The sequence below is a fragment of the Erinaceus europaeus genome, chromosome 7 (genome assembly GCF_950295315.1).
Source record: "Erinaceus europaeus chromosome 7, mEriEur2.1, whole genome shotgun sequence".
Taxonomy (NCBI): Eukaryota; Metazoa; Chordata; class Mammalia; order Eulipotyphla; family Erinaceidae; genus Erinaceus; species Erinaceus europaeus.
Genome location: NC_080168.1, coordinates 126,518,215 through 126,530,245, shown reverse-complemented (window position 1 = coordinate 126,530,245; position 12,031 = coordinate 126,518,215). Strand labels below are relative to the sequence as shown.

General features: G+C 43.0%; 1 protein-coding gene across 6 annotated transcripts in view; it reads right to left on the bottom strand.

Moving 5' to 3' along the window:
• Positions 1–8,814, bottom strand: part of CRADD (CASP2 and RIPK1 domain containing adaptor with death domain) — a 251,414-nt gene extending 242,600 nt beyond the window's left edge. For 2 of the 6 annotated variants that reach the window (XR_009550877.1, XM_060195538.1), the window contains exons 1-2: positions 8,647–8,803; positions 6,024–6,327 (exon numbers count right to left, since the gene is read on the bottom strand). Coding sequence is in view for 5 of the 6 variants with exons in the window: in XM_060195538.1 (XP_060051521.1) it covers positions 6,024–6,321 (298 nt within the window). In the remaining variant the exon portion in view is untranslated. Of the gene's footprint in view, positions 1–1,220; positions 1,532–6,023; positions 6,328–8,646 lie in introns of those variants that run through there. The other 4 variants (XM_060195542.1, XM_060195539.1, XM_060195540.1 and 1 more) reach the window with 4 other exon arrangements.
• Between the last annotated feature and the right edge of the window lie 3,217 nt (positions 8,815–12,031).

Sequence of the window (12,031 nt, the reverse complement as noted above, 5' to 3'; positions counted from 1 at the left end):
CTCTATTTCCCCCATCCCTCTCAGTTTCTTTCTGTCCTAGCCAATAAAATAAATAAATAAATAAATAAAAATAAAGGTCTATGGCCATACCACCCTGAACACACCTGATCTCGGAAGCTAGGCAAGGTCGGGCCTGATTAGTACTTGGATGGAAGACCACCTAGGAATACTGGGTACTGCTGGCTTTAAAAAAAAAAGTGCTCAACAATTTGTTTGGCTTCGTACGTTAACTCTCTTTTCAGTCACCAGGTTCCAGATGTCATCAGGATGCCGGCCAGGCATCCCTGGACTGAAGACCCCACCAATGTGTCCTGGAGCTCAGCTTCCCCAGAGACCCACCCTACTAGGGAAAGAGAGAGGCAGACTGGGAGTATGGACCACCAGTCAACGCCCATGTTCAGCAGGGAAGCAATTACAGAAGCCAGACCTTCTACCTTCTGCAACCCACAATGACCCTGGGTCCATGCTCCCAGAGGGATAGAGAATGGGAAAGCTATCAGGGGAGGGGGTGGGATATGGAGATTGGGTGGTGGGAATTGTGTGGAACTGTACCCCTCCTACCCTATGGTTTTGTTAATTTATCCTTTCTTAAATAAATTTAAATAATAATAATAATATTACTATACACAAAAAAAAAGAGGAAAAATTGGCCCCAAGGAGCAGTGGATTTGTAGTACAGGCATCAAGCCCCAGTGATAACCGTGAAGGAAAAAGAGAGAGAGAGAGAGAGAGAGGGAGGGAGAGGAGAGGGAGGTAAAGATGGAGAGAGGCAAAGAGATCCACCTTCAGACCTGCTTCGACACTTGTGAAGCGACCCCCCCTGCGGGTGGTGAACAGGGGCTTAAACCCAGATCTTTGCTCAGGTCCTTGGGATTTGTTATGTTGCACCATCACCCCCCACCCCAAGAAAAAAATTAAATCAAATAAAATCAGGTCACTCTGGAAAAGGTAAGATCCATGGGCGGAAGAAGCCCATGCTGTTCTGTTTGTTCTTAAGGCCTGAGAGCTCACCAGGCTGACACAAATCAAGAGATAGTTACAACCAAAACGGGGAGCAGGCCAGAGAGGTTACACATACATTGACACGTTTTCATATAGCTCAGCTCCTCCAAATTCAAAAATGTATTTGAAAGCGCAAGGATGAGCGGAAAGATACCGGTTCGAGCCCCCGGCTCCCCACCTGCAGGGAAGTCGCTTCACAGGCAGTGAAGCAGGTCTGAAGGTGTCTGTCTTTCTCTCCCCCTCTCTGTCTTCCCCTCCTCTCTCCATTTCTCTCTGTCCTATCTAACAACAACGACATCAACAACAACAACTACTACAACAATAAAAAACAAGGACAACAAAAGGGAAAATAAATAATAATAATAAAATTTTAAATACAAGTGGGGCTATTTCAAGGTTTATTAAAATCACCCCATTACAACACTGAAGAAACATAATGAGCTGCAGAAAAAGGCCTCGAGTTTCACTTGCATTTTCACAGGGACATTAAATTGGAAAGGATTTCAATTCTGATGCTCTCGTCAGGATGCTGAACAAACAAAGCAGGTGTCCAATTAACTACATTCCAATAAAATTCTAGAGTTAAAAAAACAGCAATCCAATGAAACACATAACATGTAAAGTTTCAAATAAAAGGAGGCTGTTAATGAATAAGTCTTTTGAAATATTATTTTCTCCACACCTTCCTCCCACATACATAAAATAGATTAAAATAGACCTAAATTTTATGATATAGTAGCCCTTTCATAAGATGAGAATTTTAGGGTGCCAGGGAGTGGCACATCTGGTTAAGCGGAGCCAGGCAGTGGCGCACCTGGTTAAGCACTCACACTACAGTGTGCAAGAACCCAGGTTCAAGCCCCTGGTCCCCACCTGCAGAAGAAAAGCTTCACGAGTGGTAAAGCAGGGCTGCAGGTGTCTCTCTGTCTCTCACCCTCTCTGTCTCCCCTTCCCCTCTCAATTTCTCTCTCTCTTTCCAATAATAAATAAATTAAGTAATTTTTTTTAAAAGATGAGAATTTTAAAAGTTATTTTTAGGAGATGAAAAACTACAAAGTGAGGAAGGGAATAGCAAGCTCTTAATCAAGAATTTTTTTAAACGAATACTCTTTTTTAATGTTTTTATTTTTATTTACTTACTGAATAGAGACAGGCAGAAATGGAGAGGGAAGGGGATGATAGAGAGAGAGAGAGAGACAGAGAGAGAGACAGAGAGACACCTGCAGCACTGCTTCCCCACTCACAAAGCTTTCTCCTACAGGTGGGGTCCAGGGATTTGAACCCTGGTCCTTGTACACTGTAACATGTGCACTCAACCAGGTGTGCCACCACCTGGCCGCCTAATCAGGAATTTATTGATGAGCAGGAACTGGGTTTGAGCTAATTTTGAGGAGAGGCACTATGGGGTCCTTAGAGGTAATGGTAAATTTTCAAATGTTTGAGTTCAAACAGAGGACTGCTCAGCTCTGGCTTTTGGGGATCAACCCTGGGAGCCTTCACCTGCAAGTTCAGTTCATTACCACTACCCATCTCTCTGGCTTGGCACTTCTTGCTTTTAACTGAGTCATGGGGATACACGTGTTCATGGTACCATTATTCTCAACATCTCATTTGTATCCTGGAATCTTCCTTTAAATGTTCAACAAATAATGAACACTATTTTAATTACCTTTATTTATTTATTGGATAGAGACAGCCAGAAAGCGAGAGGGAAATGGGGTGATAGAGAGGGAGACCGACAGAGAGACGCCTGCACCCCTGCTTCACCACTCATGAAGCTTTCCCCCTGCAGGTGGGGACTGGGGGGCTTGAACCTGGGTCCTTGTGCCCTGTAACATGTCAACCAGGTGCACCACCATCTGGCCCCATGAACACTATTTTATAAGTGAGCTTACTTATTTATTTGATGCTGCAAAAGATATAGAGAGACTTATGTCAATGAAACTCCCTTTTCCTCATATTTATCTTCCAGTTGCAATGTTACTCAACAAAAAGTAAAGCAACTAAGAATTCTTATTTCTGCCTATTTATTTTTGATGGTACCAGGAATCAAAACTAGAACCTCCTAGATCCGGGAAGGAAGTAATCACTCTTCTATTGAGCTGCATCCACTACGAAGAGTACTTCATTTTCTCAGCACTCAGAAAATCTTTCTTCCCAATTGACCCCTTCACAGAATTAACCAGTCTTAGAGGAAATGTAACTTTCCTAAATTTAACATCATTGTGCGCTTTTTCCTTCCCTCAGAGCCCAGTCCCTTGTGGTTGAACAACTGGGAAGTGAGCTGATTCTGTGCGAGTGGAAGCGAGTGGACTCACAGAAAGCCGTGTGGTACAGCCTAGTGCCCAACTACACTATCCGCCCAGGTCTACTGGGACGAGCATCTGTGTGGCCGAGTGAACACAATGTCACAAGTCTACACTACACACTGCTTCACGCTGCTTGCTTCAAACAAACAAACAAACAAAAACAACTTTCCCCCTCAACTTCTCTGTAACTTTCACCACTGGGCAAAAAAAAAAAAAAAACCTTTTTTTTTTTTTTTTTAGTGTTCTCTGAATAAATCTTAAACACCTTTAAAAACGACCAATGATAGTGATATTTGTAATCCCCTGAAATGATTACGAACTCAGGCATTCCGTTCGGCTGTTACGCTTCCATCTGTGTGTTTCCAAGAGGAACCTCTAAGTCAAATACCAAGAACAGACAATGGCCACCGAATACTTCTCTTATCATCTTCTCAACTGGACGTCATTCTTTCTTCTTTCAGTAGCCTGGTAGGAATGGCTTGGCTACTTTATTTGTTCACACACCACGAATATCAAAATAAGTACAGAAGTTCTAAACTGAGACAGCCTGTGGTCCTCAAAGGTCAGCTATTTTCAGTATTGCAAAAAGCCCAAGACAGAACTCCCTAAAATTTGGCCATAGTAAAAAATAAAAATACTTTTTCTTTTTCCAGAGATTTTTATTGTCTTTCTAAATTAATAGACTCTCTAATGCTGATCAGGTACTTTTACATATATCATTAATAAAGACAGAGGAATTAATAATGATTACTTGATGCACATGGTCTGGGAAATCAGTCAAATTAGGAGGTCCACAGGACAAAAGGTATTATTACAGCTCATTACTGGTTGCTGGTTTGTTTTGTTTTGTTTTGTTTTCTTTTGTTTTGTTTTGTTTTGTTTTTAATTGCCACCAAGGTTACCACTGAGGCTCGGTACTGGCACTATGAATCCACAGCTCCCGACGGCCATTTTTTCCTTTTATTTTTTTCCCCCTTTCTGTTGTACTTCATAGGAACAGAGAGAAATTTAAAGGGGAGCAGAGATAGAAAGGGAGAGAAAAGACAGATACCTGCTTCATCACTCGTGAAGCAAACCTTCTGAGATGGAGAGCAGGGCTCGAACCTGGGTCCTTACATATGATATGTGTAGTTAACTGGCTGTGCCACCATCTAGTCCCCATAGTTGTTTGTCTTTTTTTTAACCAGTTGTATTGGTATTTATAAAACAACAAAATGTTGGGCCCATGAGTGAGAGAAGTTCTGTCATTGCTATCAGAAACCTCAGCTACTGTTGACTTCATACATTTGGTAAAAACTTGCCAACCAACTATGAATTCTTCCCTCTTTTTAACCAGCTCAGTTCTCTCTTCTCAGTCTCTGTACACACTAGAACTCATAGGAGGAGTCAAGAAGAAATCAGTACTTCATATCATATCTTCTGCCCTTTCTAGCCAGGCTAATAGCATTCTTCTTCTTCTTCTAGCGTTTGCCCTTCTTCCGTAGCCAGTCAACAGCGTCAGGTTGAGCCTGATGTAAAGTTTCGAGACCTCCTTTGAATCTGGAGAGGAGAGGTGGCAGTCGTTGACTATGTGGGTCATAGTCTGTCTGGAGCCGCAGGGGCAGTTCGGGTCGTCTCTGGCTCCCCAGCGATGGAACATAGCGGCGCACTGGCCATGGCCTGTTCGATAGCGATTGAGGAGGGCCTGATCATAACATGCTAGGTCAAAGCCGGGTTGACGCTTGCAGGGGTCTGTGATGAGGATTAGGACTATTTCTCTTCCCCACAATTTCTTAGCACTCTCTAAAATTCAAATAAGACCTTGCCCAAACTATTGTACTTATGAAATTAAATGCTCTGGGAGTCTGAACAAAGCCAAACTAAAGACGAAGATTTTTAAAATCAATAACATCTAAAAGCAAACAGAGCCAGCCAGCCTTCCAAATGATCCTCTTCGGCCATCTAAGACAGCACAGGGAACTGCTGCAAGACATGGCTTCCTAGAGGCTGTCTCTCCTTCAAGAATCTGAGCTTCGCACAACCAGCGACTAAGTTATCAGAAGGACTGGACCTGCTTTCCCATCTGCACTCTCCAAATGGCTGCCAATGCCAAGGGCAGAGACACCACCTGGCTCTCAGTTGAGAACCTGCCTCTCAAGTGACTTGCCAAGTTTCCCTGGAAGCATTTCTAAACACATTCTCTGAGCTCCCCTCCTTACTCTCTTAATCATGGCTCATCCATCCTTCCTTCCTTCCTTCCTTCTTCCTTCCCTCTCTCAATCCCTTCCTTCCTTCCCTACATTTCCTAACCCCATCTCCCTCATCCTGCCTTCAGTTCAAACTCCTTACCCACCATGGGGAACTGCTAACTCTCCCTCTGCCCTGGCCCCTTCCAGCCTAAAAGTCTGACCTCAATCCCAAAGGGCACACACAGTCTCAGTGATTTGGGGAGCCAATTAGAAGTTATCTTTTCAGTAGCTCAGCGGGTAAAGCGCAAAGACCGGCATAAGGATCCCGGTTCGAGCCCCCGGCTCCCCACCTGCAGGGGAGTCGCTTCACAGGCGGTGAAGCAGGTCTGCAGGTGTCTGTCTTTCTCTCCCCCTCTCTGTCTTCCCCTCCTCTCTCCATGTCTCTCTGTCCTATCCAACAACGATGACAACAATAAAGCGACAAAGGCAGCGAAAGGGAATAAATAAATTAAAAAAAAGAAGAAGTTATCTTTTCGAGGCCTACCTGCAGGTGACTCTATTACAGCTTCTTCCCGTACCTTCTCCAGCTTCTCCCTGACCCAGGGGAACTCCTGCAGGGAGTCCAGGAACGCATCGAATGCTTTGGGACCGCGGGAAGGTAGGATATCCAGCAACAGCATCGTTTTCCGGAGCCCTGTGGTTTGAGCTTTGATTTCTTGAACATGGTTTTCTGTCAAGATCCCTTCTTGGTAAAGGTACTGAAGAACCAGTCCCTCTACCAGCACTTCTGCACCCAGTTCTAGTCGGAGGGAACGAAGCACTTGCTTGTCTCTAGCCTCCATTTCTCCCTGGGAGAGACAAAAATCGTAGTTTAAGTTACGGGAATACTAATGAGTCGCTAAAGGTAAGGTCCCTACAACACTAGCTCCAGAAGGTCAGGGCTATCTCTGAACCTTAGAGGAGAACCAGCCCATGCTGCTGAATACAAGTGGTTTTGGTTAGACCCAGCCAGATCATTTCAGAATATGTCCAAACATAGCAAACAACAGTGAATACTAATTTTTTTTATTTTTTATTTTTTGGCTTTGCTTTGCACACAATGATGGTCTCTACTCCTTGTTCCATCATGAGATAAGAAAAGAAAAAAAAAAAAAAGCTGGGTCAGAGACTCCCTTTAAAGATCATTTTTATTATTATTTTGCTAAAGGTCACGGAGCAACATTCATTATAACATACTTGAAAAGAAATAATGGTTTGATCCTAACACTGCCTTCATCCAAGATGCCCACCCTGCACAAAAACAGCCTAAAAAGCATGTAGGCGGTGAGAGTAGACAGCATAATGGTTCTTCTTCTAGCATTTGCCCTTCTTCCGTAGCCAGTCAACAGCGTCAGGTTGAGCCTGATGTAAAGTTTCAAGACCTCCTTTGAATCTGGAGAGGTGGCATAATGGTTATGCAAAGAGACTCTCATGCCTGAAGCTCCAAAGTCCCAGGTTCAGTCCCAGGCACCAGTAGAAGCCAGAGCTGAACAGTGTTCCCGTAATAAATAAATAAATAAATAAATAAATAAATAATAAGGGAGGGACCCTTCAGATTATAGGCACATAACCTGATCATCAATGGAGTGGGGCCCCAAAATGGACAGTTAAGGCTCTTCTCCCCTAAAAGGAAAAAGACTTCTACTCTTTCAAGAAACGTATATTCTATGAGGCCAGAAAGATAGTTCACTGGGTAGGGCGATTGCCTTGCCAAGTACCCAGTGCAGATTCAAGTCCTGGCGCTACAATGTATGCTTCCTTCCGTGTGGTGTGTGGTCACTCAGTCTGTCTGTCTGTCTCTCTCAGGATGGGGAGCGGAGGAGGCTGCTGAAGCAGTGAAACTGTGCATATGTGAGGTCCGAGTGCCGAAACAAAAGGACTCAAGAAAAGAAAGTGATGTGGCTGGGCTGGGCAGTGGCACACCTGGTGGAGCGCACACGTTATAATGCGAAAGGACCCAGGTTCGAGCCCTGGGTCCCACCCTACAGGGGAAAAGCTTTGCGAGTGGTGAAGCAGAGCTGCAGGTGGCTCTCTTTCTTTCTCTATTTCCCCTACCCCCTCACTTTCTAGCTATCTCTATCCAATAAATCAAAAAGATAATAAAAAAAAGTTTTAAAAAAAGAAAGAAAATTATGTCTAAGTTCTAAGAAAACCTTAGGCATAGGGAGTCAGGCGGTAGTGCAGCAAGTTAAGCGCACGTGGCGCAAAGCGCAAGGACCAGAGTGATGATCCTGGTTCGAGCCCCCGGCTCCCCACCTGCAGGGGGGTCGCTTCCCAGGCGGTGAGGCAGGTCTGCAGGTGTCTGTCTTTCTCTCCCCCTCTCTGTCTTCCCCTCCTCTCTCCATTTCTCTCTGTCCTATCCAACAACGACGACATCAACAATAACAATAATAAAACAAGGGCAACAAAAGGGAAAATAAATAAATACTAAATAAAAATATATAAGAAAATTTAAATTAAAAAAAAATAATAATAAAAGAAGGAAAGAAAGACAAAAGAAAACCTTAGGCATAAACACAAGATTCCCTTTTCTTTTAGAAAATCCAGTCTCCATCATAGCATACAGCCTGACACACATGCTTGGAGCGCTGAAAAGACTTTCTTTTTCTTTTCCTTTTCCTTTTCCTTTTCCTTTTCCTTTTCCTTTTCCTTTTTCTTTTTCAATACGGCCCAACACCAGTCTTGGTCAGTGTGCACACACAGGGTTGGAAGCTCGTGTCTATTCCAAGCAAATACGCCAGCAGCCACATGTATGGAGCTGTCATGGGGGTAAACAAGTAGGGTGAGGGGGGTGGGCAGCAAATACGGTTTCCCAGTCAAGGGCAGAAAGTAAAACCAGGGTGAAGCCCACCCCCTGCGCCCCACCCTCCTCAGGGAAGTGGGAGGCGACAGGTGCGCCCCGGGCACAGGTTCAATTCCCTGCCCCGCCACCTGCAGCCCTGCGGTCCAATGAATGAACAAGAAGGACGCCGCCACCATCACCCTGAGCCGGGGCGCGAAAAAAGTTGGGAGAAATTGCAGGGGAGAGCCATGCAAAGCCACTAAATGGACGCGGAACCTTGCACACGAAGAAGAAGAAGAAGGGGGGGGGGGATGGAGACGGGAGTTTCCAGTTTCTTGTTACTTACGTCTGCAAACACGTATCTTTTAAAAAAAAAATTGTTTTTTGAATAAAAAATAAATGCGACCGGAATCCAGATGGTTAGGGCAGCTGTACCACAAGAGCCATCTTTGTTCCAGGCGAGATCAGTCAACACGGTGACCGGCCGCCATCTTTGGTGAGGGCAAATGCCGGAAGTGCCGTGGCCATCATTATCGAGGGGCGTGTCGTGCTGAAGCCTTTTCCGCCATGTTTGCTGTGGGTAAACAATGTGACTGCCCGCAGTTGGAAAAGAGCATCGCACAGGGAAATTTCTTTAGAAAAGAAGTATTAGGATAATTGTGCTTTAACACAGTGAGTCTACCAGGACCTTATACATGACTGACATAATAGATATGAAACGTCAGCTCATCAGAGCCCGTCTCTATTTAAAATTGTCAGTCTATCATCTCCTGCACGTCACAACTCCCTTTCCAACTTTGTATTTCTGAGATAAATATTGCTATCGTTCCAGTGTCTTTACTTAGTTATTTTTATCGTCTTTTTCCCTCTATTAAATGTAAAGTCATTTACTTTCTTTTTTTTTTTTTTTTTTTTTTGGTAAAATCATTTTTTAGTATCACATAGATTCTGCCCACAGACTTAAGTTTCTGAAATTAGCAATCTAGCTACTCTGGACAAAGGAATTTTGTCATGAGTCATTGGGACTATTATCAATTATTGGAAAAGCTGGAGAAGGACAGGGTGTACAAAAGTGATCCCTTAAGTAACACCGTCAAACTGTTTTGGGTCACCATCAAGAAGATGGCTTGCCACCCCATGCTCAGCCTCCTCCCTACACTGAGGAAGCAAGTGGTTCGAGTGGTTCGACATTGGAGAACTGTACAGGAAAAGAAAAAGAAAGAAAAAAAGGCAGTGGGGTGAAAAAAAGAAGACAAAGGAAAAATAAGATTTCCACGACTGTTTTTTACCAGCATCAGCCAAACAGCGCCAGAAAACCCTACTATAATAGATTGGTGAAAACCGATTTGCATATAGAACATAAAGGACAAAAACATTTGGGTGGCCAGGGCGATGACATAGTAAATAAGGTATTGGACTCTCAAACACGAGATCCTGGAATCAGCCCCTGGTGATACATGTGCCAGAGTGATACTCTGCTTTTTTTTTTTCTCATTGGTTAATAATATATATATATATATATATATATATATATATTAATATTTGGTTATAGAGTTTGGAGCTTTCTAGCTTCTGGAAAACATACTCAACAAGAACAGAAAGACATACTAAAAAAGAGGGAGAGAGCTAAGACTGAGGACCATTCTACTGAGGTCATCACATTTTCAATTTGGAAGACAAGACAGATGCATAAGCCAAATTTAAGAGAGGTATAAGAATGTGAAATTGAGTTCTTCATAAAATTCCCTTGTGAAATAAGACATTCTATCAAATACATTCATTTACTTATTTTTTAATTTTTTATTTTTTATGTTTATTTATTTTCCCTTTTGTTGCCCTTGTTGTTTTTTATTGTTGTAGTTATTATTGTTACTGATGTCATCGTTGTTAGATAGGACAGAGGGAAATGGAGAGAGGAGGGGAAGACGGGGGAGAGAAAGACACCTGCAGACCTGCTTTACAGTCTTGTGAAGAGAATCCCTGCAGGTGAGAAGCCGGAGACTCGACCCAGGATCCTAACGCTGGTCCTTGTGCTTTGCGCCACCCATGCTTAACCCACTGCGCTACTGTCCGACTCCCTCATTGACTTATTTTAACTCAACTGGATGACATATATGGAAGGATATACCTGCTAAAAATTGACTAGCAGTAACAAGAAAAAGTCTTTCCAGCTATTATTAGTTCTGTGGAGGGCCTACAACCTCTTTGTAAGCAAAACAATTACAGCAATTCTAAACTTCCCTACTCAAGATCTTTTAACACGGCAGGTGCTGGGAATTAACATATCATCACCTGCAGGGAGGACACTTCACAAGTGGTGAAGCAGGTCTGCAGGTGTCTATCCTACTCTCCCTCTATCTTCCTCTCCCCTTTCGATTTATCTGCCCCATCCAATAAGAAATGAGGAGCCGGGTGTGGTGCACCTGGTTGAGCGCACATGTCACAGTGCACAAGGACCCAGGTTTGAGCCTCCAGTTCCCACCTGCAAGGGGAAAGCTTCATGAGTGGTGAAGCAGGGCTGCAGGTGTCTCTCTGTCTCTCTCCCTATCTCCCCCTACCCTCTCAATTTCTGGCTGTCTGTATCCAATAAATAAATAAATTTTTTTTAAAAACTTTAAAAAAATGTTTTTAAATGTATGCCAGGAGCAGTGGATTCATAGTGCTGGCACCGAGCCCTAGCGATAACCCTGGAGGCCAAAAAGAAAAAAAAAAGCATATCACTCTATGATCTTATACCAACAGTAGCAGTATTTTACATAAACAGTAAGCATTTTTCTTACTATCATTATTTTACATAGGTAGCATTTTACATCTGTAAACTTTACATCTGATCTGTAGATCAGAGTGGTCAAGCACTTTGGTCAAAGTCACATAACTAACATAGCAAAAATGAGGCCCTTCTAATTTCACACTCTTCCACATGGGTCTGTTTGGTAAAGAATCTGCAATCCAGGACCAGGTGGTGGTGCACCTGGTTGGGAACGTGTGTTACAGTGCACAAGGACCCAGGTTCAAGCCCCCAGTCCCCACCTGCAGGGGGAAGCTTCATGAGTGGTGAAGCAGGGCTGCAGATGTCTCTCTCTCTCTTTCTCTCTCTCTCTCCCTATCTTCTCTTTACCTTTCGATTTCTGACTGTCTCTATCCAATAATAAAAAAATGAAGATATTTTTTTAAAAATTTAAAAAAAGAATCTGCAATGCTAAATACAACTGAATTGTTACTGGAAAATGAGCTGGTACCATCTCTCACTCTTGATACAGCTGAATTCCAGAAATTTTCTTCATTCTTGCAATTCCTCTTTTATTCCAAGACTGTTGCGTTTTCATAGGGAAGTTTTCCCACACACCAAGGGTTCAGTTTCAATTATGTAAATATAGAGAGAAGGTCAGTAGAACTTGAAGGAATCAAACAAACATTTCAGAGTCACTGTTACTCCTCCAATCTACCCATTTCCCCTTTGTAAGGCTAAGATTATGCCCTTGCAAAAGATTAAGCACCTGTTACCCTGTAGGAACAAATCCATTTTCAGGAAGGACAGATATTTCCTTCCTTCTTTCTTTCCAACATATTTACTGTGTCAAGATAAGCCCGAAATGAGTTTGCAAAATTGTCAAAAGGCACAAATGCAACATTTTTATAGTTTTCAGTTTGGTCCTTGATTTTGTAAGTTTTCAAGGGGAAAAAAAAACAACAAAGGAGTTAGATGATTTTGTTCATCTTGTATCATAGAC